The sequence below is a fragment of the Bombina bombina genome, chromosome 4 (genome assembly GCF_027579735.1).
Source record: "Bombina bombina isolate aBomBom1 chromosome 4, aBomBom1.pri, whole genome shotgun sequence".
Taxonomy (NCBI): Eukaryota; Metazoa; Chordata; class Amphibia; order Anura; family Bombinatoridae; genus Bombina; species Bombina bombina.
Window position 1 is genome coordinate 916,479,939 of NC_069502.1, and position 26,933 is coordinate 916,506,871.

Sequence of the window (26,933 nt, forward strand, 5' to 3'; positions counted from 1 at the left end):
ACCTAAAAGGCCTCAACAGGTTCGTAAGAGTTCCAACCTTCAAAATGGAAACAATCAGATCCATCTTTCCCCTGGTTCAGGAGGATCAGATCATGACCACCATAGATAAAAATTATGTGTACCTACATATCCCATTCCACAGGAATCCCTACCGTTTCCTGAGGTTCCCTTTCCTAGACAAGCATACCAATTTGTTGCGCTTCCTTTTGGACTTGCTGCGGCACCCACAGTGTTCACCAAGGTTCTGGGAGTTGGATGCAGTTCGTCTGCAGGTTATTGCGGTAGCTCCTTACCTTGAAAACATCCTGGTTCAGGCCCTTACTTTGCTAGAAACTCAAGATCACACAGAGTGGTTACTCTCTTGTCTGCGAAAGCACGGATGGAAGATCAATCTGGAAAAGAGCTCCCTTGTCCCGGCTACAAGGGTAAATTTTCTTGGAATGATAATAGACTCGGTCAGTATGCGTATCAACCTCACAGATCAGAGCAGAGAAAGGTTTCAGAGAGCTTGTCGTCTGCTTCAGTCCAATGTTCTGCCTTCAGTAGCACAATGTATGGAGGTGGTAGGACTTATGGTGTTGGCGTCGGATGCTATTCCGTTTGCTCGCTTTCATTTGAGACCACTACAGTTGTGTATGCTCAGACAATGGTATGGAGATCATGCAGATCTGTCATGGACCATCCCACCTGTATGCCAAGGTGAGAGAGAGTCTCAATTGGTGTCAGTCTTCTGCTCCTATTTCCGTCGCCCATCCTGGGTGATTATTACCACAGACGCAAGTCTGTTGGGCTGGGGTGCTGTATGGTGTCCTCTGAGAGCCCAGGGAACCTGGGGTCTGGAGGAAGTGTCTCTTCCAATCACTTTCGTTGTGTTGATAGTGAATCACCCTCAGGTGGGATGTTTCAGAGATAGAACTGATGACTTCCCGCTTCACTTCCAAGCTCCCAAGATACAGATTGAGATCCAGGGATCATCATGTGGAGCTGTTCCGTGGAACTTCAATATAGTTTGGTTATCATAACTTAGATACTCTGAGGCTGACTGCCTGGAGATTGAACGGTTAAATTGACTCAGAGAGTTTTCTCTGACAATGTGATTAATACCCTAATCCAGGCTCGCAAGCCTGTCACGGGATGCATCTACTAAAGTCTGGAAAACTATGTCCACTGGTGTGATCTGCATGGATTCCCTTGGCGCAGGGGAATCCTACAGTTTCTCCAGGAAGGTCCGGAGGAGGACCTGTCGGCTAGTTCTCTTAAGGGTCAGATTTCTGTCCTTTCAGTTCTGTTCCATATGAAGTTGGCTTGATTGCCAGATGTTCAGGTATTTATTCAGACTTTGGCAAATATTAATCCAGTTTTCAAACCTGTTGCTCCCCCTTGAAACTTAAATTGGGTTCTTAGCATTCTCCAGAAGTCTCCATTTGAGCCTATGCATTCTGCTGATATTAAGTTATTCTCTTGGAAAATGTTTTTTTTTATGTTGGCTATTTCCTCTGTTCGTAGAGTTTCTGAGCTGTCGGCCTTACTGTGTGACCTAATGATCCATCAAGGTAAGGCTATTTTTGAGGACAAAGATGGGTTTTCGTGCTAAGGTAGTTAATACTAGCAACATTAACCAAGAGATTGTAGTTCTCTTTGTCTTTGTCCTTTGTCTAAGGAGAGGATGCTGCATAACTTGGATGTGGTCAGGGAGTTGAAGTTCTACTTTCAAGCTACTAATGAGTTTCATCAGTCATCTTCCTTGTTTATCCTGTATACTGGTAAGTGCAAAGGGCAGAAAGTCCCTGCATTTAATATTTCATTCTGGTTGCGAAGTCCAATTCACATGGCCTATGAGAAGGCGGGTCTAGAGCTTCTTTCTAGAATTACAGCCCATTCCACTCGTGCGGTTTTTATTTCTGGAGCCTTCAAAAGTGAGACCTCAGTTGAGCAGATTTGCAAAGCTTCAACATGGTCTTTGTTGCACACTTTCGCGAAGTTCTACTGATTTGATGTTTTTGCCTCAGCGGAGGCTTCTTTTGGGAGAAGGGTTCTACAAGCTGTGGTGCCTACTGCTTAGGACTGCCTTCCCTACCTTGCCTCGCAAACATTTTTTGTGGACTTCTCTGCTTGGGTATTGATTTCCCATAGGTTATGAATGTTTCTCGTGGACTCTCACTGCCAATAGAAGGAAAATAAAAACGATTCTTACCTAATAATTTAATTTCCTTCTTGGCAATGAGTCCACAACCCCAATCTAATACATCAGATGTAGTGGCAGCAGTCATTTGCACCTCTTTACCCTTTTTATCTCTCCATTTTTTCTTATCCTTGGCTTGAACTACTGAGAGGGTGGAGGAAGTGGGAGGGATATTTAAGCTTTGTTGGGGTGTCTTTGCCTCCTCCTGGTGGCCAGGAAAGGTAATTCTAATCGGTTATGAATGTTTTTCTCTTTGACTCTCACTGCCAAGAAGGAAATTAAATTTTCAGGTAAGAATAATTTTTATTATTTTATGTAATTAATACTTAAATATGCTTCAGATTGAGTTAATATTTTCAATTACAGTTTATTGCACCCTATTAAAAATGTGTACTCTGTGTCATGTATAATGTTTATTATTTCTCATCTTTATTACAGAATGCTGAAGGATGGAATAATCTATCCACTGCCTACATTAGACTAAAGCAAAAGTGAGTAATTTTAATGTATGTAAAATTAATTAGGAGAAAAAATGTTTTCTTTTGGAAAAACCTAAATATTAACCAGTGCAGGAGCAGCTAGCTCTTAATAGTGCATTGTTGCTCCTGAGTCTACCTAGGTATGCTTTTCAAGAAAATGATACCAAGAGACAAAATAAATGATATAATATAAGTACATTCGAAAGTTGTTTAAAATGGCATATTCCGTCTGCATCATGAAAATTCAACTAATGCAATGGGGAAGAAGACATTTCCGGTTTTTAGCAAGGCTGCTCCAGTGAACTTCCGATATGCAGGTTGAAGAGTGGGGTATTTTCTTTCAGATATATGGTTTTAGCTTTTGGAGCTGGAGTATTTTATAACTTATAAATTTAAATTCTGCTTCTTTAAAATGATTTGCAGTGTTTTAGAAACAAAGCAATACTGTGGTTGACATTTCAGAAATATCATGACAGCCTCCTCTGGAGTACCACTAAACACAATAGACTAGCATAATCAATAATAATAAATAGACAATGCAAAAGCACTTAGTTTGAATTTAAGACTGCATCATGTGACATCCATCAGCCAATCACAAAATGCATATACTTCTATTCTGTGATTCTTACACATGGTCAGTAGGAGCTGGTGCCTCAAAGTTTGCATATAAAAATATTGTGCATACTAAGATAATGCATGTGAACTGGGAACATTTTTAAAATTGTGTACTGTATCTGAATCATGAAAGTTTAAAAGGACAGTAAAAATCAAACTTAAAGTGATGATAAACTTTACATGTTTTAAAATCAGGTCCAGAATCTAAGTGAAATTTTAGAGGAACTTTAACTGATCACTTCAAATGAAGATGCGCAGTAAAAAACTGCAGTACAGCTAGAGCACTGTTTGGGGAACAGTTCCAAACGTTAGCTCTGAAAAAATATGAGTTTTTAAGTGGGCAACCGTAGCGCTGGTTGTTAGAATGGTAGAATGGCACGACTAGATTGAAAAGTTACAGCGCATCTTCATTAGAAGTGATCAATTAAAGTCCCTGTAAAAAAAAAACACTTAAATTACTTGTCTAATTTTAAAATATGTAAAGTTTACCATCACTTTAAATTAATTGTCTAAAGCCTGGCATTTTAAACAACTTTCAAGTTTACTTATATTATCAGTTTTGCTTAGTTCTTTTATTACCATTTGTTAAAGAGCAGCCCTAGGTGAGCTCAGGAGCAATATTGTGTCTTAAGCCACCTGGAAGGAGTGTTTACAACATTGTCTACAGAAATTTTATGCATAATTCCAAACACTGCTGCCATAGACTTCTATAAACACGTGCACACTCCTAAACTCCATTCAGCCTACCTAGGTATACTCTTAAACAAAGAATACCAAAAGATCAAAGCACATTTGATAATAGAAGTAGATTGAAAAGTTGTTTAAAATAATATGCTCTATCTATACCATGAAAATGTACTGTCCCTTTAATTTTGACTTTAGTGGTCCTTTAAACCAAGTCCCTAACATAAGTTTCCTAGGGTGGTAGGATATTACAAACAAGATGTAATGGTGCACGCCATTTGGCTCTGTCATTACAGCAGGTTTTTAACCTCAACCCTTTGCTTTACTCTTAGACAGACGTTTACAGTTATGTCAGACCTACTGATGCAAAAGACTTGCCTCTGATTACTATCACCCTTTCCAGGCCCACATTCACACAGCATTATTTTTATTGGGATGGAGATCATGCTCTCTAAGTGCTAATAAGCAGAGCCTCAAGCATTTCTGCTACTAGTGTAATCTATTAGAGAGAATGTTTACAGTATTACTTCACTTTAGAACATTTAAGCAAATCATCCAGCGGTTATTTATTTCTCTGCAGGTTTTCATAAAAATGATAAATTATGATTTGAAATTAGCTCTCAAGTGGAATTCTCCTGCAATTATGTAAAGTAGGGAATTAATAGCTCTTGTACTGCACCCATGTGTAATTCACTGCTTCAGAACTTATATCATACAATTATTGTTTTACATAATCTGCAGCTGCCGAGAATCCCATATGTTCTTTGTTAACGGTTTCAATGGTGTAGTGTTTGTTATGCGCAGTGATAAAATATTTATTTTGGACAAATTATTTGTTGTGAAAAAAGGTTCTCTTTTATTTGGTCCGATATTCATTAAGGGGTTCATTTGGAATTAGGGACAGCAGAGTATTAGCTGGGCAGCAGCTTAAACTTAAATAAAAGTGCTAATGCTACAAGCCGACAGCAGCACAAAGAAAGAGGTTTTTTTATGGGGTCAGGTCTGGCCAAGAACAAAAGGGAAGCTACAACTGTAAAACAAAAAACCCAGCACAGTCTCCGACATTTCAGATCCCTTATGTTATTAGTTTGGGCACAAAGTGGAGAGCAGATCTAAATGTTAATACAAACAAAATATAATGTATATATTGCATATTTCTTAGCTCCCACCTGTATAGATCCTTATATGCTGCTCCACTTTTCCTGCTTTGATGCAAGTAGATCACAGGACTCGAAGTAGGTATATCACCGGACACAACTCTTCTAAACATGAAAACTCCACTGCGGCCATCTTCACTGCCTGCACCTGCTTCCAGTTTTCAGCCTGTGACGTAATAGTCACATGACTGCTTCACCGGTCTAAACATAAGACTCCTCCGTAACGAAAAAAGGAACAGCCAGCTCACTGAACTAAAAACATAAATTTTATTTAAAAAAATGTGTAAAAACAGCAAATTCGCAAAAAAATATACTGTACAGACATCAAGGCAAAAGTGAAAGTTGTATTAAAAAATGTTTAAAAATAACTTGCCACAACATCAAATCAAACTTACCTCAATTTAAAACTTGTGGATTTTGTTCCTGCACCTCTTAGGAGCCATAAGTTGTAGGCGGAGCTCCGTTATAATCAACTGAGTCCCATTTTTTAGTTTTTTGCACAGAGAAGTGACTGGTTACAATAATGGCATCACAAAAACGTCTTCATCATCCCCTAATACCTACAACCAGAACTTTGAGATACCTTTTATCCAGTAAGCCTTCTTTACCACAGCAAAACACACATGAGAATATTTTACAATCACATTTACGTAAACCGTTTTGTAAACGTTGTGGTTTTAAATATTATTTTTCCACGTTGCTTGTGGTTCATGTTTGATGTGTGAGATATAATTTACTGAGCACCCCATGGAACTATAGATATTAATGACTGGAACGTCCACTAACGAAACACTGAAACAGATCCATGAATCAATGTATTTCAAACATGATTTCCGCTTTACTATGACGTTCTGTGGAGACACAGCACAGTGTGGGCAACCCAAGAAACAGAATATTTGTATTCCAAGGGCAATTTTAATTGCTGTGTAGACAGGACTGTGCAGTAGGGATGTGCAGAACAATTGTAATTTGTCATTTGTTATAGAAACTAATGAATGAATATTGCTGCGGGATTCAGCTATTTTTGACACCTGATTTGTAAGTGCAATACACAATTGTCTGTATTTGCACCTTTACACTAATAAATCCAGCACCAAAATTAGCCAAATACTGCAGCCCGCGACCATGTTCAGCATTTGTTTCTATAACGAGTAACTGTGCAGTACTTAGCTAGATCAAAAAGGAAGTTTAAAGCTTTATAGTTTACTCATTATTAACAGTCGAGTGTTAGGCCTCACATGTCAGAGGCAAGATTTGGCTATTCCATAGCAGAGTTAGGACAGTCCCATGACAACTGACAGATGATTTAGAAAATTAATTTTACCTTGCAATTTATACATCACCAGATCTTGCACCTGTTTACCATTCATAGGTCACTACATTTAATTTAATGTGATTATCTTTAGGCATAGGTCGTTTATGTTCACTGTGGACATTTTAGTTTAATGAGGCTTCAGTACAACAATGGAATTACTACACATATAGTGCAAGATTAAATGTCGCGCGGCAAATCAGTTGCGAAAACACAGCGCATGTTATGGCTTTTTCGCATTTGGGGTTGCGCAGCTATTACAAGTTGCAAAAAACTTCTTTGCGTGCGTGTTAAGCCACGTAATCTAAACAGCCAAATCCTGTGCGCGTTCATGTATTCCCCATAGAAGCCAATAGAGAAGACAAATAGAAAAAAAAAACACAAAACCCTAATATGTTGCACAAAGCACATGACATTTTCTCCTTGGAAAGTATACATGAAAATGTGAATATTTCTTGTTACGAAAAAGTTTTCGTAACGGATTATTCTATTTATTTATAAATAAATATTTCTCTATATATGTGATGATTTTTGGACTGATATATCTATTTATATTGAGATATATATATGCATATATATATATATATATACAGTTATATATATATATATATATATATATATATATATATATATATATATATATATATTGAGATCTATATGCGAATATCGCTTTGAAAATCCCTCAGAGATATTGTTTAATGTGCATAAGATTGTAATGTGAAATATTTTCATTATCTCCATAGTTAAACATATCTCTATACATATAAATTCATGTTTCTCTACGTATGTGTATGTATCTCAATGTAAAATCCCTGCGTCTGCTTTTTTTTTGTTATACCCAATATCTTGTATCTTTGAGCTCTTATAACATTTGTGTGCAATATTTTTTTTAAAATAATTTTTATTAGACAGTGTTAATATGAGTGTAACTGTACTTTGTAATGTATTTTTGAAGTGTTTCGTGAAACTTTTAAGTTGCGCAAAACTTTTAACTACAGCTCTTCGAGCGCGGAAAGGATTGTTGCGTAAAAGGCAAATGCGCGCGCACAATCGCCATTTTTCACAACTTGTAATAGCTGCGCAATGGAAATTGTTTGCAAAAAGACCACATCTTGCGTGGAAAACTCATAACGCGCTACTTGTAATCTTGCCCTATATGTGTAATATGAAAGGGTTTCCAGGTGTCCAAAATTCAATGGAACAGTCCATTATTTCAGCAGGCTGTCCAGTAAAATCACTGATGTGTGTGCATTACTGGCAGCTTACCAGGTAAACTAATTTATTTGTGTGTTACTAACAGCGAAAGGGATAAAATCATCATTTGTGTGTATTTTATATGGTGGCATCAAGGGTGGGACATAGGTTAAGGTTTGGGGAGATGCCATTGTGTGACGCCCACCATTAACCAATGCCCAGTCACCTATACGTTGTCCAGTAATTTGCAACTCGCAACCCTAGTAATGTAGCTATTGTAGTTGTGTTTTGGATACATCGATACAACTATTATTAACGTCTGTGTTATTTATGTGTTAAAAAGTTGAATGTGTTTCTATAAAAAGCATTTATTCTGCACATATAAAAATGTAGGATTTGTATGACGAATAGACATTTTCTATTTGTTTTTCATCTTGAAAGTGTCAACATTAAGAAAACATATTCCCATTCTGATGCATTTGTCTTGGCTTACGCTAAACAAAATAATAACCTTCTGGACCACTTTTTACAATTATCAGAAGTTTGCACACAAAAAATGTTCTAAGAAAGAGAAAAGAGAATACATAAATTGTCTGTTGGTGCTAAAGAATGATTGATTGGGTTATGGGCAATGAATGTACAAAGCACAGAAACACTACATACTGTACTTTATTTTCCACCCACTTCTTCATTTCTCACAAGACACATTCCCTTATTCACTATTCATTGGTCTCACTTTCTTAAATCATCCTCTGTCACTGTCTTACAGGTTTTTTTTTTTACTTTTTGACCTTACACTTTCCTAGTAGTCTGTCTTCCTTTTCACTTACACATTTATTCAGAATGCAATATGAATAGACTTATTGTGTGCCATTTAAAAGAATATGGTAACCCCTATTGCTACATATTTTTATGTATTGAATATACATACGTTATCTGTCATGTATTTCCAAGAGGATGCTATAAGCTTAAGAAAAAATATATATATGTTTAATTTTTAAATAAAAAATAAGTTTTTTTTTTTTTTTAAATTGATAGAATGTTCAACAATTAGAAGCATTTCTGCTATATAATTCCACTAGCAAATATGCTTCTAGTAAAAATGAAATTTATTATTGTTTTCCAACAGTATATGCACATATGCTATGAGGCCCCAGCACCAGTATTCAAGGTCAGAGAGCTGCTGGAAAAGATAGATAATCCCTTTATTACCTAATCCCCAGTTTTTCCAACACGGTTATATTAATAAACGTTTTACCTCTGTGATTACCTTGTATATAAGCCTCTTATTTCAGTTCTTTTGACAGGCTTGCATTTTACCAGTCAGTGCTGACTCCTATGTAACTCTACGGAGGTGAGCAAGTTATCCATATGGCACACGTGAACTAGCACTATCTAGCTGTAAAAAAAAATGTTAAAATGCACTGACATAAGTGGTGACCTTCAAGGGCTTAGAAATTATCACACGATCCTTCCTAGGTTTAGCTTTCAACAAAGAATACCTAGAGAACAAAGCTAATTTGATAATGAAAGTAAATTGGAACGTTTTTTTAAAATTGCATGCCCTATCCAAATCATGAAAGTTTAATTTTTTGACTAGACTGTCCCTTTATATTTTGACTTACTGTCCCTTTCTAGAGCAAAATGTTTGTCCATCTAACCCTTGAACACCATGGGCTAGATACAGTTGGAACGCATCAATGCAAGTGGTATGGAGCATTTACACAGTTGGTACGCAATAGATTTTACTTTAATTTAACTTCAGTGGATTTTCACAATTGCATGTAGATAGTTATTTATCGCACAAGCAGGAGTATGGTGCACACTAAAGTACTCGTGTTGGATAGCACAGATATGTAAATTTCCTCAGGTAATAGATTTCTATGTGGGACTGCACGAAAATTATTCATGTTGGAAATTGTGAATGCATAAAGCGCAAAAATTCTAGTCAGGTAGTGGAGTTTTTCATTTATTTATATAGCATTTGAAGGTGTAATAGAATGCGCAATAGCAACACTCACCCTAAACGTATCCGTTGAATGTATACAGTACTCTATATATGTATCAGGTGCGTTAAAATGTTTTGGGTAACCAACAACAACAACTTTAATACCTGATGGAGTGTTATTGATTATGGAAGATCAAGTGTGACTTCCACAAAAGTTAATTAAACACATAGGTAAAGTGACACTTGGAGCTGCAGAGAATTGCTGGTCCTAAGCAGGACACAGCTGATGAGCCACCAAGTTCTGACTTGACGTGCTCATGCACATATCCCCCCATAGACATCAATGGAGAACAAGTGTTAGAAAAAAAAACTAACACCTGCGATTGCTATAACGCATTGCCCATTGATGTCTATGGAGAAAAACCCCTAGTCTAATATCCCCTAATCCGCTGCCCCCTGACATTGTGAACACTATATAAAGCTATTAACCCCTAATCCGTCGCACCCCCACATCGCAAAAAATAAATTAAACTATTAACCCCTAAACCTAACACCCCCTAACTTTAAATTAAACTTAAATACTACCTTAAATTAAATAAAAACTTACCAGTGAAATAAAAAATACTAAGCTTAAACTATAAATCAACCTAACATTACTATTTTATAAAATAAAAGATACCAAAAATTAAAAACCTAAATTACAAAATTAAAAATTCTTAACACTACGAAAAAAAATTACATTACAAAAAAATAACAAAATCTTAACATTACACAAAATAACAAAACCTAACATTACACAAAATAACAAACTCTAGAATTTCGAAAAATAAAAAAATCTAAGATTCCAGAAAATAATAAATTAAACTTTCCAAAATAAATTTTTTTAACCTAATCTAATCTAATACCCCTGTAAAAACAAAAAAGCTACCACAAAATAAAAGCACTCCCTTTTACTTTAAAAAAATACAAAGTACCCCCTAACAGTACAACCGCCCACCCACCCAACCCCCCAAAATAAAAAAGACCTAACTATAAAAAAAACGAAGCTACCCAATGCCCCTAGAGGGGCATTTGTATGGGCATTGCCCTTAAAAGGGCAATCAGCTCTTTTACTGCCCATTAAAAAAATAAAAAGCCCTAATCTAAAAAAAAAAAACGCTCCCAAAAAAAAAAAATCCAAAACAAATCTAACACTAACCCCGAAATAGGTACTCACCATTCCTGAAGTTTTTTAAGGGTTATTAGTAGTTTTAGTGTTAGATTAGGGGGTGTTTTTATTTGGGGTGGCTTTTTGGTTTTTATAGGGGTATTAGATTAGGTTTAATTTTTTTATTTTGGATAATTTTGTTTATTATTTTCTGTAATCTTAGATTTTGTTATTTTTCTTAATTTTGATTTTGTTACTTTTTGTAATGTTAGGTTTTATTTTTTTTGTAGTGTTAGGATTTTGTAATTTAAGTTTTTTTTGGTATCCTATTTTTTTTTTTTTAATAGTAATGTTAGGTTTATTGTTTTTTTTATTTCACAGGTAAGTTTTTTATTTATTTTAAGGTAGTTATATTGTAACTTAAATTAATTTAAAGTTAGGGAGTGTGAGGTTTAGGGGTTAATAGTTTAATTTAGTTTGTCGTGATGTGGGGGTCGGGGTTTAGGGGTTAATAGGTTTATTTAGGGAGTTGCAATGTGGGGGGGTCAGCAGTTTAGAGGTTAATAGCTTTATTTAGTGTTTGTGATGCGGGGGTAGGCGGATTAGGGGTTAATACTTTAATTTAAAGTTAGGGAGTGTGAGGTTTAGGGGTTAATAGTTTAATTTAGTTTTTCGTGATGTGGGGGTTCGGGTTTAGGGGTTAATAGGTTTATTTAGTGAGTCGCAATGTGGGGGGGTCAGCAGTTTAGAGGTTAATAGCTTTATTTAGTGTTAGTGATGCGGGGGTTGGCGGATTAGGGGTTAATACTTTAATTTAGGTAGTTGCGATGTGGGTGAGCAGCGGATTAGGGGTTAGTAGGTTTATTTTAGTATTTGTGATGTAGGAGGTAGCGGTTTAGGGGTTAATAGGTAGTTTATGGGTGTTAGTGTACTTTGTAACATATTTTTTATGAGTTTTGTGAAACATTTTCTTGTAAAATCCATAACTACTGGTCTTTTATTGCGGTATGGATCATTGTGGTATAGGCCATAACGAATGCATTAAAGCTGTAACGTGCGACTTGTAATACCGGTGAGCTGACCATAACTCATGCAAAGGCCATTTTTTAAGTGCTACAGCCGTAATGCACAATTTGTAATCTGGCCTACTGAGATTAAGACTCAGCAGTGCAAAAATGTAATATGCTAACAAATTACAGCACATAATTCAATTGTAATTTAATGTCTGTAAACAAAGGTATCTGTATAATGTATGTATATACCTTTTTAGAAGAGCTTTTGCTGTAGTTATGCTCCAGCATAAAGTGTTGGTTGCTTTGTAAGTATTTTAAGGTCTCTATGTATTTGTTCTGCTGTTTCAAAAGCCCCTGTGAAATCCATCAGGGTTGGCTGCTGCTCTATGTGCCCCAACATACCTTACATGAACCATAAGGGGGTTATGACAGACATACTCTGTAGCTAATGCTTTTTCAGCAGTTGAAAGCACCAGACATTGAGAAGGGAACAGTTACTTTTTCTTGTAAGCACTTATCTGTCAACTGTTTAATGAGCCCCTTTTGTTGTAGAAACTTGAGTGCCCTTTCATAAGTAGAGAGGTCATCATGCAGATTTCACCAGGTTTACAAAACATAGAATACTATTGTCCAGGATGCTGTTCTACATAGACTGTAGAAAATAGTGCATATTTATAATGGATACATATAATTAGGCAGTATTTTCGCAATAATTTAATGATTATGTGTTCTTCTTTGAAAGCTCCAGCTATGTCAAGATTTTTGTTACTATACAACAAACTCTAAAATGTTCTATGGTTAAAACCCTTGTTTTTCTTTTCTAAGAATTAAGGCCTTTCGAACACTTCAAGAAGCAATTAAGTGCAACTATGAACACTGGCAAATCTGGGAGAACTACCTTCTGACTAGCACAGATGTGGGAGAATTTGGAGAAGCAGTTAAAGCTTACCAGAGACTTATGGACTTGAGAGACAAGTTCAAAGACGTACAGGTAGAATGAGTGTCTCATATGTTTTTGTTTCCTTTCATTACTTCATTTTTTAATTACCTTTTGAGCCCATTACACCATAAATCTACAACTCCATAAAACAAAATTCATTAAATGATATAAAGGAACAGAAGCGCCACACGGCCTAGCACTGTATGTAGTCTTGAGAGATAGTATATTTGAAATATACACTCACATTTAGTTGAGCATCCCTCTTGGTGCAAATAGAACAGGCTGGAATCAATCAGTCACCCAGCAGACTGACCTCCGGTGTGACTCGAACTCAGTAACACACAATACGATATCCCAGTAAAAGGTACACCGAAATGCAGGTGTGCAGCAGATAGAATGGTATAGAGACAAGAAGTGCAAAACGTACTTTATTAAAACAAAAAACAAAGACAACAGCTCTCTAATTCCCTCAACCCTCTCCTCTCATCCTTCTCCTACTTTTCATGCCCTGACCAATCTATCTGCCACTATAATTCCACCCTTACATCCGTCCTTGACAATCTCGCCCCTCTTACCATAGCTTGGAAATCAAACACTCATCCTCTGCCCTGGCATACTCCTCTGACACGATACCTACGCAGATGTTCCTGTACTGCTGAGTGGCACTGGAGAAAATCTAGGAGTTCAGCTGATTTTCAACACTACAAATTTATCTTGAACTCCTACTACTCTGCCCTTAATTTCCATAAGCAACACTACTTCTCTACTCTTATCTCTAATCTTTCTTCAAACCCAAAACGTTTGTTCTCCACTTTCAATTCTCTTCTCCACCCTCCCCCACCTCCTAATACAATGTCTCTGTCAGCTCAAGACTTTGCCAACCACTTCAATAACAAAATCAACTCCATCAGAAATTAAATCATCTCTCAACATAATTCCATTCTCTCAACCCCTCAAATGCTCTCAATCAACCACAACCCACATAACCTTAAACTTAGCTCATTCTCCCCTGTTACTGAGGAAGAGGTTTCGGCACTTATACTGCACTCTCACCTCACTACCTGTCCTCTTGACCCTATCCCCTCACAGCTACTCCCCTCCCTCTCTGCCACCCTTACCCCTATACTCCCCTATACTCACACACACTTTCAACATCTCCTTCAGCACCGGTATATTTCCCTCATCGCTGAAACATGCACTGGTCACACCTATCCTCAAAAAACCTTCCCTTGATCCTACCTCCCCATCCAACTACCGCCCTATTTCCCTCCTCCCTCTTGCATCAAAGCTTCTCGAAAAACTAGCTTATGAACGCCTATCCCATTTCCTCCCTCCTTGACCCATTGCAATCTGGATTTCGTCCCCATCACTCCACAGAAACAGCAATTGTTAAGGTTACCAACGACCTACTTACAGCAAAATCAAAAGGCCACTTCTCTCTGCTTATTCTCCTTGATCTGTCCGCAGCCTTTGACACTGTTGACCACCCTCTCTTGCTCCAAACCCTCCAATCCTTCGGCATATGTGACACAGCCCTCTCGTGGCTCTCTTCCTACCTGTCAAACCGTACCTTTAGTGTAGCCTTCTCTGGGGCATACTCTGCCCCGTCACCACTTTCTGTCGGAGTACCACAAGGCTCTGTCCTCGGTCCCCTTCTCTTCTCAATCTACACGTCATCACTAGGTTCCCTAATAAAGTCCCATGGTTTACAATATCATTTGTATGCCGACGACACCCAAATTTATCACATTCTCTGCACCAGACCTTTCTCCTTCCTTGCTAACCCGTGTCACTAACTGTCTTTCTCACGTCCTCTCACTACCTCAAGCTAAATCTCTCCAAAACTGAGCTCCTTATTTTCCCCCCTTCTTCAAAACTCTCCCCTCCCAATCTCTCTATAACTGTCGACAACTCCATCATTACCCCTACCACGCATGCCCGATGTCTCGGGGTCACATTTGACTCGGATTTTTCTTTCACTCCTCACATTCAGTCTTTGGCTAAAGCCTGCCGCTTCCACCTTAAAAACATCTCTAAAATTAGACACTTCCTTACACAAGACACAACTAAGATTGAATGCCTCTGCCAGACTCATCTTCCTTACAAGTCGCTCTTCATCTGCTGCACCTCTCTGCCAATCTCTTCACTGGCTTCCTCTTGCCTCTAGGATCAAACACAAAATTCTCACTCTGACATACAAAGCCCTCAACTGCACTGCTCCCCCCTATATCTCGGACCTTGTCTCCAGATACTCTCCCTCCCGTCCCCTTCGCTCTGCTCACTACCTCCTACTCTCCTCTTCTCTTGTCACCTCATCACACTCCTGTTTACAGGACTTCTCCAGACTGGCTCCCATCTTGTGGAACTCTCTGCCTCGCTCCACAATACTCTCTTCTAGTTTTAAAAGCTTCAAGTGCTCCCTAAAGACTCTACTGTTCAGGGATTTCTTTATACCAGTTCCTCTCCTCCATTGCTATCCCCTGAACCCCCCTAGAATGTAAGCTTAAGAGTCCAGCTGTTTGTTGATCACCTTCTCAAGAGCTGACTACAACATTGCAACTCTTGGCAGGGCCCTCTACCCATTTGATCCCTATAACTGTTTTTTTTGTACTCCGCCTTTGTTAATAGCACTGCGGAATCTGTTGGCGCTCTACAAATAACCGATAATCATAATAATAAAAATATAAAAACAAGCAATATGTTTCTCAGTCAACTGGTGACTGTTTCATCAGGCTTAAGCCTGACCGGATTCCAGCCTGCTCTATTTGCACCAAGAGGGGTGCTCAACTAAATGTGTGTGTACATTTTAAATATACTATCTCACAAGAGTACATACAGTGCTAGGCCATGTGACGCTTTTGTTCCTTTATATCCTTTACAGATTGCTGATTTCGGATCTTGGCCTTGGATCCTACCACAGATAGCTGCCTGGACTTGGATTCACCACATCTAATTGGGTTGCAATGCATATGTAATACCCTCCCCTTCTGATATATGGCTCTTGACCTTTTCCACTATACTCATTAATCTGTTAATTAGATCCTGTTTTGTTGTGCTTTAGATATATTGTATCATAATTGGCTCACTGGTTGTGTCCTGCATAGGAGCGGCAGTGTGGTTAATCAGAGGTTAAGCATGTAGTTAAAAAGGGACAATTTATTCAAAAATTACATGTGCATGCTTAATGCTCCCTGATTCAAACACTGTGCCTCCTTAAAGTGATGGTAAACTCCGTATCTAGTGAAGTTAATATTGTTATTTTAACATTTTATTCAGTTTACACACTCCAAATCATGTTATCTTATCTATGTAAAAACACTTACAAATCTTTATGTAATAGCTCCGTCTAATGCCGTCTTCATCCTTCCTCCTGTGATGTCACATCGATAGTTTATAATATTGAACCAATAGGTAAGCCTGTCGCCAGACAGGCTAACTTCTATGTAACCCAATTCACGCAAGCGCAGTATTGCATTCCTCGCAGCATACGGTCAACCAATCAGTAGCCTCAAAAAGCGATGATGAATTTGCGCGTTCCTGTTTATTCAGCGCATGCGCTCTGGCTCTTATTTACTTTTTATAACAACATAAGATATAGATAATTTGTGATAAAATCAAGTATTTATACATTTACTTATATTTATTATATAAAGAAGTGTGCTCGTTTAAGAAGGGACTGACCGCTCGCAATATCTATCCACTACAAGTGACTGGTATACGTAATCCTCTCTAATGCGCATGCGTCTAAATTCACAAAATCAGGAGCGCGCAAATTGGGTAAGATGTAAAGAGGGTGGAGAATAGGTAAGACTTCAGTGTATTACTGAAAGTAAATTAGAGGGGAGGAGCGAGGCAGCGCAACAACGAATTTATTAAAAACTAAAAATTAGGTAATAATGCATAAACAATTTGAAAATGGATATTGCGTTTTTATATTGTTAGTAATAAATAATCTAATTATGCAACTTAGCAATAGCAGAGTTTACCATCACTTTAAAGAGCAAATGGTGGCACAATTACTTGATTTACTTCATACAAGCCACCACCAACTCTGTAATTAGGAATGGTGTTTAATTGATTGTGAACAGGGCATACCGTATATGTGCATAGGGCACTGAAGCAGTGACAAGGCTGGATTGGCCTACCAGGATACCAGTAGATTCCCGGCTGGACTGCAGGAGCTGGGGCTGGAAAGCTACAATTTAAAGAGATTATCAATGGATGCAATTGGGTTGTAGGGTGCCTATATAACAACAATCTGGCACTTTTATTTAATGCAAAGTAATATAATTTAATTCTGAAAAAAATATTGGAGGGAGGAGTATCCCAGTAATTTTCTTTGAGAAAAATGGGACATGTGCATTCTACTGACTCAAAAGAAAATAGGGCTGGTCTTCATATTTTTCCGGTGCTGCTTTTTATTCCCAGTCCAGCCCTGAGCAGTGATAGCTTTTAGTAGAAGTATTTTTGATAATGCAAATGTGACCTAGTCCTAGAGGATTTTCTACCAACCCTGCAACCATCATCAGTTTGTCACATAAGAAGCTAACTAACTCTTTCCACCTTAACCAGTTTGTCACAGTCAAGCAACTCCAGGTAAGCCTGTTACTTAGCTCAGTGGGTGCAGGCTTTAACAAACATCCTCTCGTCTGTACTAGACCTTGACAAATGCTTAAACTCCCCTTTAATGACAACCACAATATAGTATCTCTGCTGCCACCTTCTTATTATGTGGGAAATCCTTAGATTTTGCGTTATGAGCGGCGCGGTGCTAACTTGCAAGTTATTGTCACCGCTCACTTACCTACAGCGCTGGTGTTACAGGTTTGCAAAAACCCGGCGTTATTAGGCAATATGTGAGCGTAAAGCAAAATTGAGCTCCATACCGCACTCCAATACCAGCGCTGTGGTGAGCTGGTTTTTACATGCTCGTGCACGATTTCCCCATAGTCATCAATGGGAAGAGACGGTTGGAAAAAAAAGCCTAACACCTGCAATAAAGGAGCGTAAAGCTCCGTAACGCAGCCCCATTGATTCCTATGGGGAAACTAAATGTATGTTTACATCTAACACCCTAACATAAACCCCGAGTCTTAACACCCCTAATCTGCCACCCCCAACATCGCCGATACCTACATTACACTTATTACCCCCTAATCTGCCGCCTCCGACATAGCTGACACCTACATTACACTTATTAACCCCTAATCTGCCGCCACCTACATTAGTTATTAACCCCTAATATGCCGCCCCAATGTCGCGCCACCTACATTACACTTATTAACCCCTACTCTGCAACCCCTGACATCGCCGACACCTACATTACAAGTATTAATCCCCAATGTCACCGCCACCTACATTACACTTATTAACCCTTAATCTGCCGCCGCCACCTACCTACACTTATTAGCACCTAATCTGCCGCCCCAATGTCGCCGCCACCTACCTACACTTATTAACCCCTAATCTGCCACCCCCAATGTTGCCGCCACTATACTAAAGTTATTAACCCCTAACACCACCTAACTTTAATGTATCTAAATAAAAATTACTATTATTACCTAAATAATACCTATTTAAGACTAAATACTTACCTATAAAATAAACCCTAAGCTAGCTACAATATAACTAATAGTTACATTGTATCTATCTTAGGTTTTATTTTTATTTCACAGGTAAGTTTGTATTTATTTTAACTAGGTAGAATAGTTAGTAAATAGTTATTAACTATTTACTAACTACCTAGCTAAAATAAATACAAATTTACCTGTAAAATAAAACCTAACCTGAGTTACACTAACACCTAACCTTACACTACAATTAAATAAATTACATAAAATAAATACAATTAACTAAATTACAAAAAAAAACCACTAAATTGCACAGAATAAAAAATAAATTATCAGATATTTAAACTAATTACACTTAATCTAATAGCCCTATTAAAATAAAAAAGCCCCCCAATAAACCCTTAAAAAAAACACTAACCCCCGAAGATCCACTTACAGTTTTTGAAGACCCGACATCCATCCTCAACGAAGCGGCAGAAGTCCTCATCGAAGCCGGCCGAAGTCTTCATCCAGACGGCATCTTCTATCTTCATCCATCCGGCGCAGTGCGGCTCCATTTTCAAGACATCTGGCGCGGAGCACCCTCTTCAATCTACGTCTTCTTGAAGAATGAAGGTTCCTTTAAATAACGTCATCTAAGATGGCGTACCTTGAATTCCAATTGGCTGATAGAATTCTATCAGCCAATCGGAATTAAAGGTGAAAAATTCCTATTGGCTGATGCAATACCAATCGGCCAATAGGATTTTTTTACCTTTAATCCGATTGGCTGATAGAATTCTATCATAACAAACGAAATTATCAAAAATAAAAAAGAATTACACTTAATCTAATAGCCCTATAAAAATAAAAAAGCCCACCCAAAATAAAAAAAAACTCTAGCCTACAATAAACTACCAATAGCCCTTAAAAGGGCCTTTTGTAGGGCATTGCCCTAAGTTAAACTGCTTTTTTTACACAAAGACCCCCCAACAGTGAAACCCACCACCCAACCAACCCCCCAAAATAGAAAAAAAACTAACTTTAACAAAAACCTAAGCTACCCATTGCCCTGAAAAGGGCATTTGTATGGACATTGCCCTTAAAAGTGCATTTAGCTCTTTTGCATTGCCCTGAAAATGGCATTTAGCTCTTTTAAGAAAAGCCTAAACTAAAAAAAAAAACGCCCAAAAAAGTTTTTTGGAAGATCCACTTACAGTTCCTGAAGTCCGGACATCCAGGCGGCAAGAGGTCTTTATCCAGACGGCTCCATCTTCATCCATCGCAGGACCGGCATCTTCTTCACCCCTGCGGAGGCGTAGCGGTCGATGCACAGAGATGGAGATCCATCGATCCGACGTGGAGGTCCTCTTCATTCGATCGTCTGCCGCACACTAAGGATTGAAATGCAAGGTACCCCTTTCTTTTACAAGATATGACGAGTCCACAGATTTCATCCTTACTTATGGGATTACGCCTCCTGGTCAGCAGGAGGAGGCAAAGAGCACCACAGCACAGCTGTATATATAGCTCATCCCTTCCCTCCCACTCCAGTCATTCTTTTAGTCTGTGTTAGTGATAGGAAGAGGTAAAGTGAGGTGTTAGTTTAGATTATTTTAATCAAGAAGTTTTTTTTGTTTTAAAATGGTGCCAGTGAGTACTATTTTTCTCAGGGAGAAATCGTCAGTCAATAACTTCGCAAGAGGAGTGAAGACATTTTATTTTCTGCCCTGATTGTTGATGATCTTAGCAAAACATTCTCTAAGATCCTGCTGGTTCCCACAGAGCGGTTGAAGGTAGTGTAAAGAAACATCTTCAGTGTGGGGAACTGTGTCATGCTGCAATCAGCATTGAGTTATGTTCTGTTGTTTGCTTCTGGGGAGACTAGATACATCAGAACAGGCTGACATTATTCCCTGTACTGGGGAGGGGTAATAGGTATGCACTATATAAATGAAATTGGGGTGCCTGGGATTCCCTTTTTTTTTTTTTATTATTTATTTAGTTTGTTTCCAACAAAGGTGTCTCAAGGTAAATTTACATAGTACAGATTTATGTAAATAAAATGAAAACAATGTTCAAAAGTAACCAACAACACATAATATTCTAATATACCAGTCTTTGATATACCTTCATGATTTGAACAAGAAAAAAACAAAAAAAAGAAAAGTAAAAGTAAAATGAATTACCAAATTGCATATGCACCTATTGTTGGAATTTTAATGACATCATTTTCATCGTTAAGATTAGTGTCAATCTGTTCCAGAATACATTGTTTCTTGAGACAATTTTTTACCTCCTGGATACTGGGGGTTGCTCTACATTTCCACTTTTTTAAAATCAAATATCGCACAGCCAAGATAACTAGGTTGATAATTTTAATATTTGCAGATTGGCCTTCTGCATACTTTTGGAGAAATACAATATCTAATGGTAGTAGAGTTGATGGGGAGATCCCCATTGTGCCAAGCCAAAATTGTATTTTCATCCAAAACTGTTGGATAATTGGACAATCCCAGAACATATGCATGAGATTAGCCGCAGGGAGCGAACATCTGGGACAGCAGTTGAAATCTAGGCTTCTGCATCTGAAACCTTTCTCAGGAGTAAAAAAGGTCATGCGTAAAAGTTTTAAATGAGATTCTCTCCAGGAGGATGAGAGAGTAATTCGTGAAACCTCAGTGATTGAGAGTTCAACTATATTACTTTCTTCCAAATTTTGTTGCAAGATTGCCCCCCATTTGGTAATGATGTTTTCCATGTCAGAAACACGTTTTAAGGAACTTAAATCAGAATAAATAGGGGAAATTGCCGTAAGACCATTTTTAGCTAATGTTAACCATTTCTCCATGGGTCCCATTGTCCAGTTCCAACCGAATTCGTCGACAAGACTCATAGCATAATGTCTTGCTTGTAGGTATGCAAAGAATTCTTTATGGGAGAGACTAAATTCCTCTCTCAAAGAGCAAAAAGACTTTATACATTTTCTGTCTAGGTCTAGTAATTGAGAAACTTTATTTAGACCCGAAGCTTTCCACTTCTGAAATTGAGATGTCTGAATTCCTGCTTGAAAAAAGGGATTACCAGTTAGAGGGATAAATTTGGATACTTTATGCTTTATTTTGAGGAGTTTGCAGACTTTCCACCAGGCCTGTAATGGAGTAAATATGGTTTTCAGGTTTTTAAGTTCTCTGGGGAGAGAGGAAGCAGTGCAATGGATGATTGCAGAGGGATCAAAAGGGTTTGTTATATTTTTCTCAAGTTCATTGTTGGTAACATAATCCTTCTCAAATATCCAGTCCATAATTAGGCGAGCCAAAAAGGCGTAATTGTATATTTTAATGTCTGGCAAAGCCAGTCCTGCATATTTTCTGGGGAGAGAAAGTTTAGGTAAGGAAATTCTAGGTTTCTTGTTTTGCCAAATAAATTTCCTCAACACCATATTATGAAGGAGAATATCTTTTCCCTTGAGAATCACAGGGATATTTTGTAGGACATATAATAGTTTCGGGAGGCAAATCATTTTATAAAGAGCAATTCGTCCCGAAAGAGAAAGGGGAACACCTTGCCATTTTTTTAAGTCCTCCTTAATTTTCTTCAGTACTGGGAGAATTTTAAGATTATACCATTCGTCTGGGTTGGAGGATACTGTGATGCCTAGATAAGTAAAGGAATCATCCACTATCTTAAATGGCATATCCAGGGGGGGATCCTTGGGTTGTTTAATCCATATGAGTTCAGATTTTGTAGTATTTACTTTATAACCTGAAAAGGAACCAAATTTTTTAATAAGTGAAATTAATTTCGGGATATTGTTACGTGTATCAGAGATATAAATTAAGATATCATCCGCATATAGTGCAATTTTCATCTCTTTCTTACCGATCTTAATACCATTAAGGTGTTGTCTAACATATATGGCCAGCGGTTCGATGGAAATGTCGAAGAGAAGAGGAGAAAGGGGGCACCCCTGACGCGTTCCTCTTTGAAGAAAAATGTTAGGAGAGAGTTTGCCATTAACTATCATCCTAGTGGAGGCAGATTTGTGGAGGTTGTTAACAAAGCTAAGAAAATTACCAATAAAGCCGAATTGCTGGAGAGAATGAGTGAGATGATCAAAATGAACTGAGTCGAATGCTTTTTCAGCATCGATTGAAATAATTGCAGCATCTAAAGTGTCCCCCTTTCCCTCCTCTCCTCCCCCTCCTCTAGAAAAATGGTCTATAGTTAAGAAGAGTTCCCTAATCTTAGCTGAAGAATTACGATTACGTAAAAAACCTGCTTGATCAGGATGAATAATCTTAGGAAGAAGCAACTGAAGCCTTGAAGCTAAGATTGAGGCCATTATTTTATAATCAACATTGAGCAGTGCTATGGGCCTATAAGATTCTTTATTGTCCGGCTCTTTTCTTGGTTTAAGAATTAAGGTGGTATATGAGGCTGCAAAGCTAAGTGGCGGAGTAATACCCTTTATATATATGTCATTATAGACCGAAGCGAGGTAAGGTGAGATCTCCATTGATAATATCTTATAGAATTCGTTAGGAAGGCCATCCGGGCCTGAGGCTTTGTTTGAGGCAAGGTCTTGAATTGCTCTATTAATCTCTATTTCAGATATGGGATTATTGAGAAATTCAATTAGATCAGGAGTTAATGTATGAACAACAATATTTTGCCAGAATGATTCTTGCTCAAAAAGATTTGATTGTTTTAAAGAATATAGGTCCTGATAATAGTTTGTAAAAACCTGGATAATTTCTTCTGAGGATGATACATTTTTCTCTTCTAACTTTAAAGACTCTATTAATGAAGAAGTTTTACTAGTTTTTACTAATCTAGCCAGGATTTTTCCGGTTTTACTTCCATACCTGTAAAGTTTTGCTTGAAGTTTCAAGTCCTTCTGAGTAGTTTTATAAAGTAGAAAAGCATCCCTCTCTTTTAATGCTTGGGTATATCTTAACCAGTTTCTTGCAGTTTTATTTAACAGATACGAGTTGTATGAATTAGAAATAGATTTTATAATTTCTTTTTCCCTGTGTTTTGATTTCTTTGTCCTATTAATAGTGTAAGCTAGGATCTCCCCTCTCAGTACCGCTTTGGCTGTTTCCCATAGGATAATCGGACGATTTGCGTATTACTGATTAAAAGAGATAAATTCTTGAAATTTAGAGCTGAGCCAGTTTTTAAATTTAAGGTCAGAAGCTAAATATATTGGGAAAAAGAACCTAGAATATTTTGGAGTAGGGTTATTGGGGTAAAGCTCTAGGAAAATCGGGGCATGGTCTGAGATGCAAATAGGGAGAATTCCGGTAAGCATTCTTGACGTGCAGAGTCTTTCATCTAAGAGAATTACATCGATTCTTGATAAGGATTTATGTGCCTTAGAAATGCAAGAGAATTCCCTGGAGTCCGGATTTTGGATTCTCCATATGTCTCTAACTCCAAGAATCTGATAAAGTTTTAAATACATTTTTGTTTCTAGTTTATCTCTTTTAGTTCTAGAAAGAGCATTCTTATGCCTTAATCTGTCTAGGGGATGTTGGGGCGCCATATTTAGATCCCCTCCGAGGATTAGGTAACCTTCTCTATATGTAATTAATTTAGCATAAAGGGTGTCCCAGAAAGAAGAGCTAAAAATATTGGGAGCATAGATATTGCAAAATGTATAAATTATGTTAGCTATTTTGACTTTTGCAAATAGGAATCTCCCCTCTGAGTCAGCGAGGGTATTAAGAACTTGGTATTTTAGCCTTTTCCCCAATAATATTGCTACCCCTCCTTTCCTTTGAACACTCGGGGAGGCTAACACCTCATTAACCCAGGAGGTTTTGAGTTTGAGAACTTCTTCCATCTTTAAGTGTGTCTCCTGGAGAATTTATTTTTCTTAGCTGTGAGACAATTGACTTACGTTTAATAGGAGATGTGATACCTCCTATATTCCAAGAGGTGAGTTTAAAAGCAGATGGCATTTTTAATTAAAAAAAAAAAAGGGAACAAGGAAAAAAAAAAAAAAAAAAAAAGGGGGGGGGGGAGAGAGAAGGGGGAGAGTTCACCAATCTATAACCCAATTTTGTTCCTAACCCAAAAAGAAAAAGGAAAAATATATAGTTATACATTTTAAATTATTGTTATGGTTATTCAAAGCATCTTAATACGTGAAATTTCAAGACAGTGTGACAATGGACCCTGCTCCTAAATTTTCTGCTGGGAAGGTCTCTGTGCAGAATTTCTCAGCCTGTTTGGCTGAGTCAAAGAAGTGTGTTTGGTCATTAATGGAAATTTTGAGTCTAGCTGGATAGGTTATTGTGGCCTTGATGTTATGCTTTATTAGTTTTGTGCAAATTGGAGCTAGTTCTCTTCTTTTAGCATCTGTTTCTGCAGAAAAGTCTTGAAAGATCATGATTTGTGCCTCTCCTAAGTATATAGGCTGATGTTTGCGGTAGTAATGTAAAAGTGTAATTTTGTCCTGAAAGTTTAAGACTTTCGCGATAATGGGCCTAGGTTTGGTCCTGGTACTTTCTATATCAGTGATAAGTGGGCCTATCCGATGTACTCTCTCTAGTGTAAATTGTGATTGAGATTGTGGAATTTTTAGCAATTGAGGAATGGTAACAGTTAGTAATTTGTGCAGATCATCATATTGTTTGTCTTCCGGGACTCCAACTACTCTAAAGTTGTTTCTCCTAGTGCGGTTTTCAAGATCCTCTAGTTTACTCTGTGCTTTTAACAGGGATATATTTAGCATTTCCAACTTAGAGTTCTGAGTTAGTGTCAGATCCTCCAAATCCGAGGTTCTCTGTTCTACCTCAGAGAGCCTAGCAGAGAACTGTTTAAATTCATTTGATAGGGATATAATATCCTGTTTAATTTCTGATTTGAGAGAATCGAATTTTGGAGTCAGTGCATCAGAAATGTTAGCTACTAAAGCTTGAATGTCTAGCATGTCACCCAACTGTAGAGGATTAACAGTGGGGATATGTATATCTGCTGTGATTTCAGTTTGTTTCTCTTTTCCCTTTGACGGGCTGCCATAGCTGTAGGTGAAGATTTTGCTTGTGCAGAGACAAATTTGTCCATGTGCAAAAAGTGAAAAAAGAGAAAAAGAAAAAATTTTTTTAATTTTTTTTTTTTATTAGTAGTGATTGGGAAAATGTGAAATAGGGTTAGGTTGTTGTGAGATAAAAAAAAAAAAAAAAAAAAAAAAGGGGGTGTGTTTTGTGTATGTGAGGGATTTAGGGCAGCTGTGATAGTCAGCTAGGGAAGTTTGTACTTTTTCAGCAGAAAAGCCTATTCAGTGTGTTAAGATTATGCTTTGGTGAGGTTTATAAAGTCAGTAGAGTTTAAAGGAGGAGAGAACAACAAGTACAATTGGATTATGAGTTTGTAGTTCAAAGGAGTTTTTAGGAGAGGGGGTTTTGAACAATGTAGCCTATCAGTCGAGGGTTTTCAGATTATATTAGATGTAATCTAAGGCATACAAATATGAACCAGATATTAATTTATCTAAATATTTAAATCTTAGTACTTAAGGTGTATCAAGATCAACCAATAGCATAAGTAACCAAGATACAATGTTAAACTTTAGTTTTGTTGTTAAACAGAAAAATAGATCAAAACAAACATTTAGTTATCAATATATGTGGCTGATCAATGTTGGGAGGATTCAAATTTAGAATAAGCAATTGGATTAATCTAATATCAATGATTTTCCACTTTTCACTCTTATGCAGTCAGGGGAAAACCAAACAATATGTCCTGTTAATTCATAGAAAAAAGCAAATATATAATCTGTAAGACTTCAACAACAAAATGTTACTATTTCCTAAAAATGAAACAACCAAAATCAAAGATACAATAGTCTCTATAGTGCCAGAGAGTCAAAATTGTTGCAAATGTTAGCGTATGTTGGAGAGTCTTTGCAATCAGATATTAAACTTTTATGCTTCAGTCCACTTCTAGCGAGAGGTGAGCTGTGTAGCGAACGCTTTTCTTTTCAGATATCAGGGCCAATGGTGCAATTATTTACAAGACTTTTCCCGTGGAGAGTAGGATAATGTCAATTCCCACGCCTTCGTGGGGGTACAACTGAGCTTACCTTTGAAACTGCTATCAGGAGCCTTCCTCTCGCAACATCGGTGGGAGGGTAAGTACAGGAGTGAAGTTTTTAGATCCTTGGATGAATACTTTCAGGCTGATGAGGCCAAGTCAGCCTGCATTTGAGGCTCTGGAAGGAGCGGAGTATAGCAAACGAGCCAGGCGTGCGGTGTGTTTAGGCAGCAGCGTGTGAGCAGTATTCCCCTCACCTCCCCCTCTCGCAGCATCGGTGGGGGGGGGGGGAGCACCGCCCGGCTCGAGAGGTGTACAGAAGAGAGTCCGCCCTTTTTATTTGATTTCTTTTCAGTGTGTTGTGCAGTGACTGTTGTGTTCACTTATGCTTCTGCTGTGTGGGCTGACGCTGGGAGATGCGGTTGTTCCCCAAGGGTTGTAGTTATTGTTTTACCTTATAACTGGCTTGGGAGTGTGTGTTAAGAGGGGCACATGGCGTTTTAGTTATTTGAGTTAGAAGACCGACATGGGTTTTTCTTCCCATGCGGGTCTCGGTACATCTCAAGTTACGCCCACGGTGGGCGGGGCCTAGTTTCGCGCGCTCAGCCGCGCAGTAATCATCCTGATCGGCAGCAGGTTCCTGGGCTCCGGTGTGGCCTAAGTCAGT

General features: G+C 37.9%; 1 protein-coding gene across 1 annotated transcript in view; it reads left to right on the plus strand.

The window, feature by feature from the left end:
- TTC27 (tetratricopeptide repeat domain 27) overlaps window positions 1-26,933 on the plus strand; it is a 1,013,239-nt gene that overhangs the window by 865,811 nt on the left and 120,495 nt on the right. Inside the window, exons 16-17 of the mRNA XM_053711856.1 lie at window positions 2,621-2,673; window positions 12,557-12,722. Coding sequence (XP_053567831.1) covers window positions 2,621-2,673; window positions 12,557-12,722 — 219 coding nt within the window. The remainder of the gene's footprint in view (window positions 1-2,620; window positions 2,674-12,556; window positions 12,723-26,933) is intronic.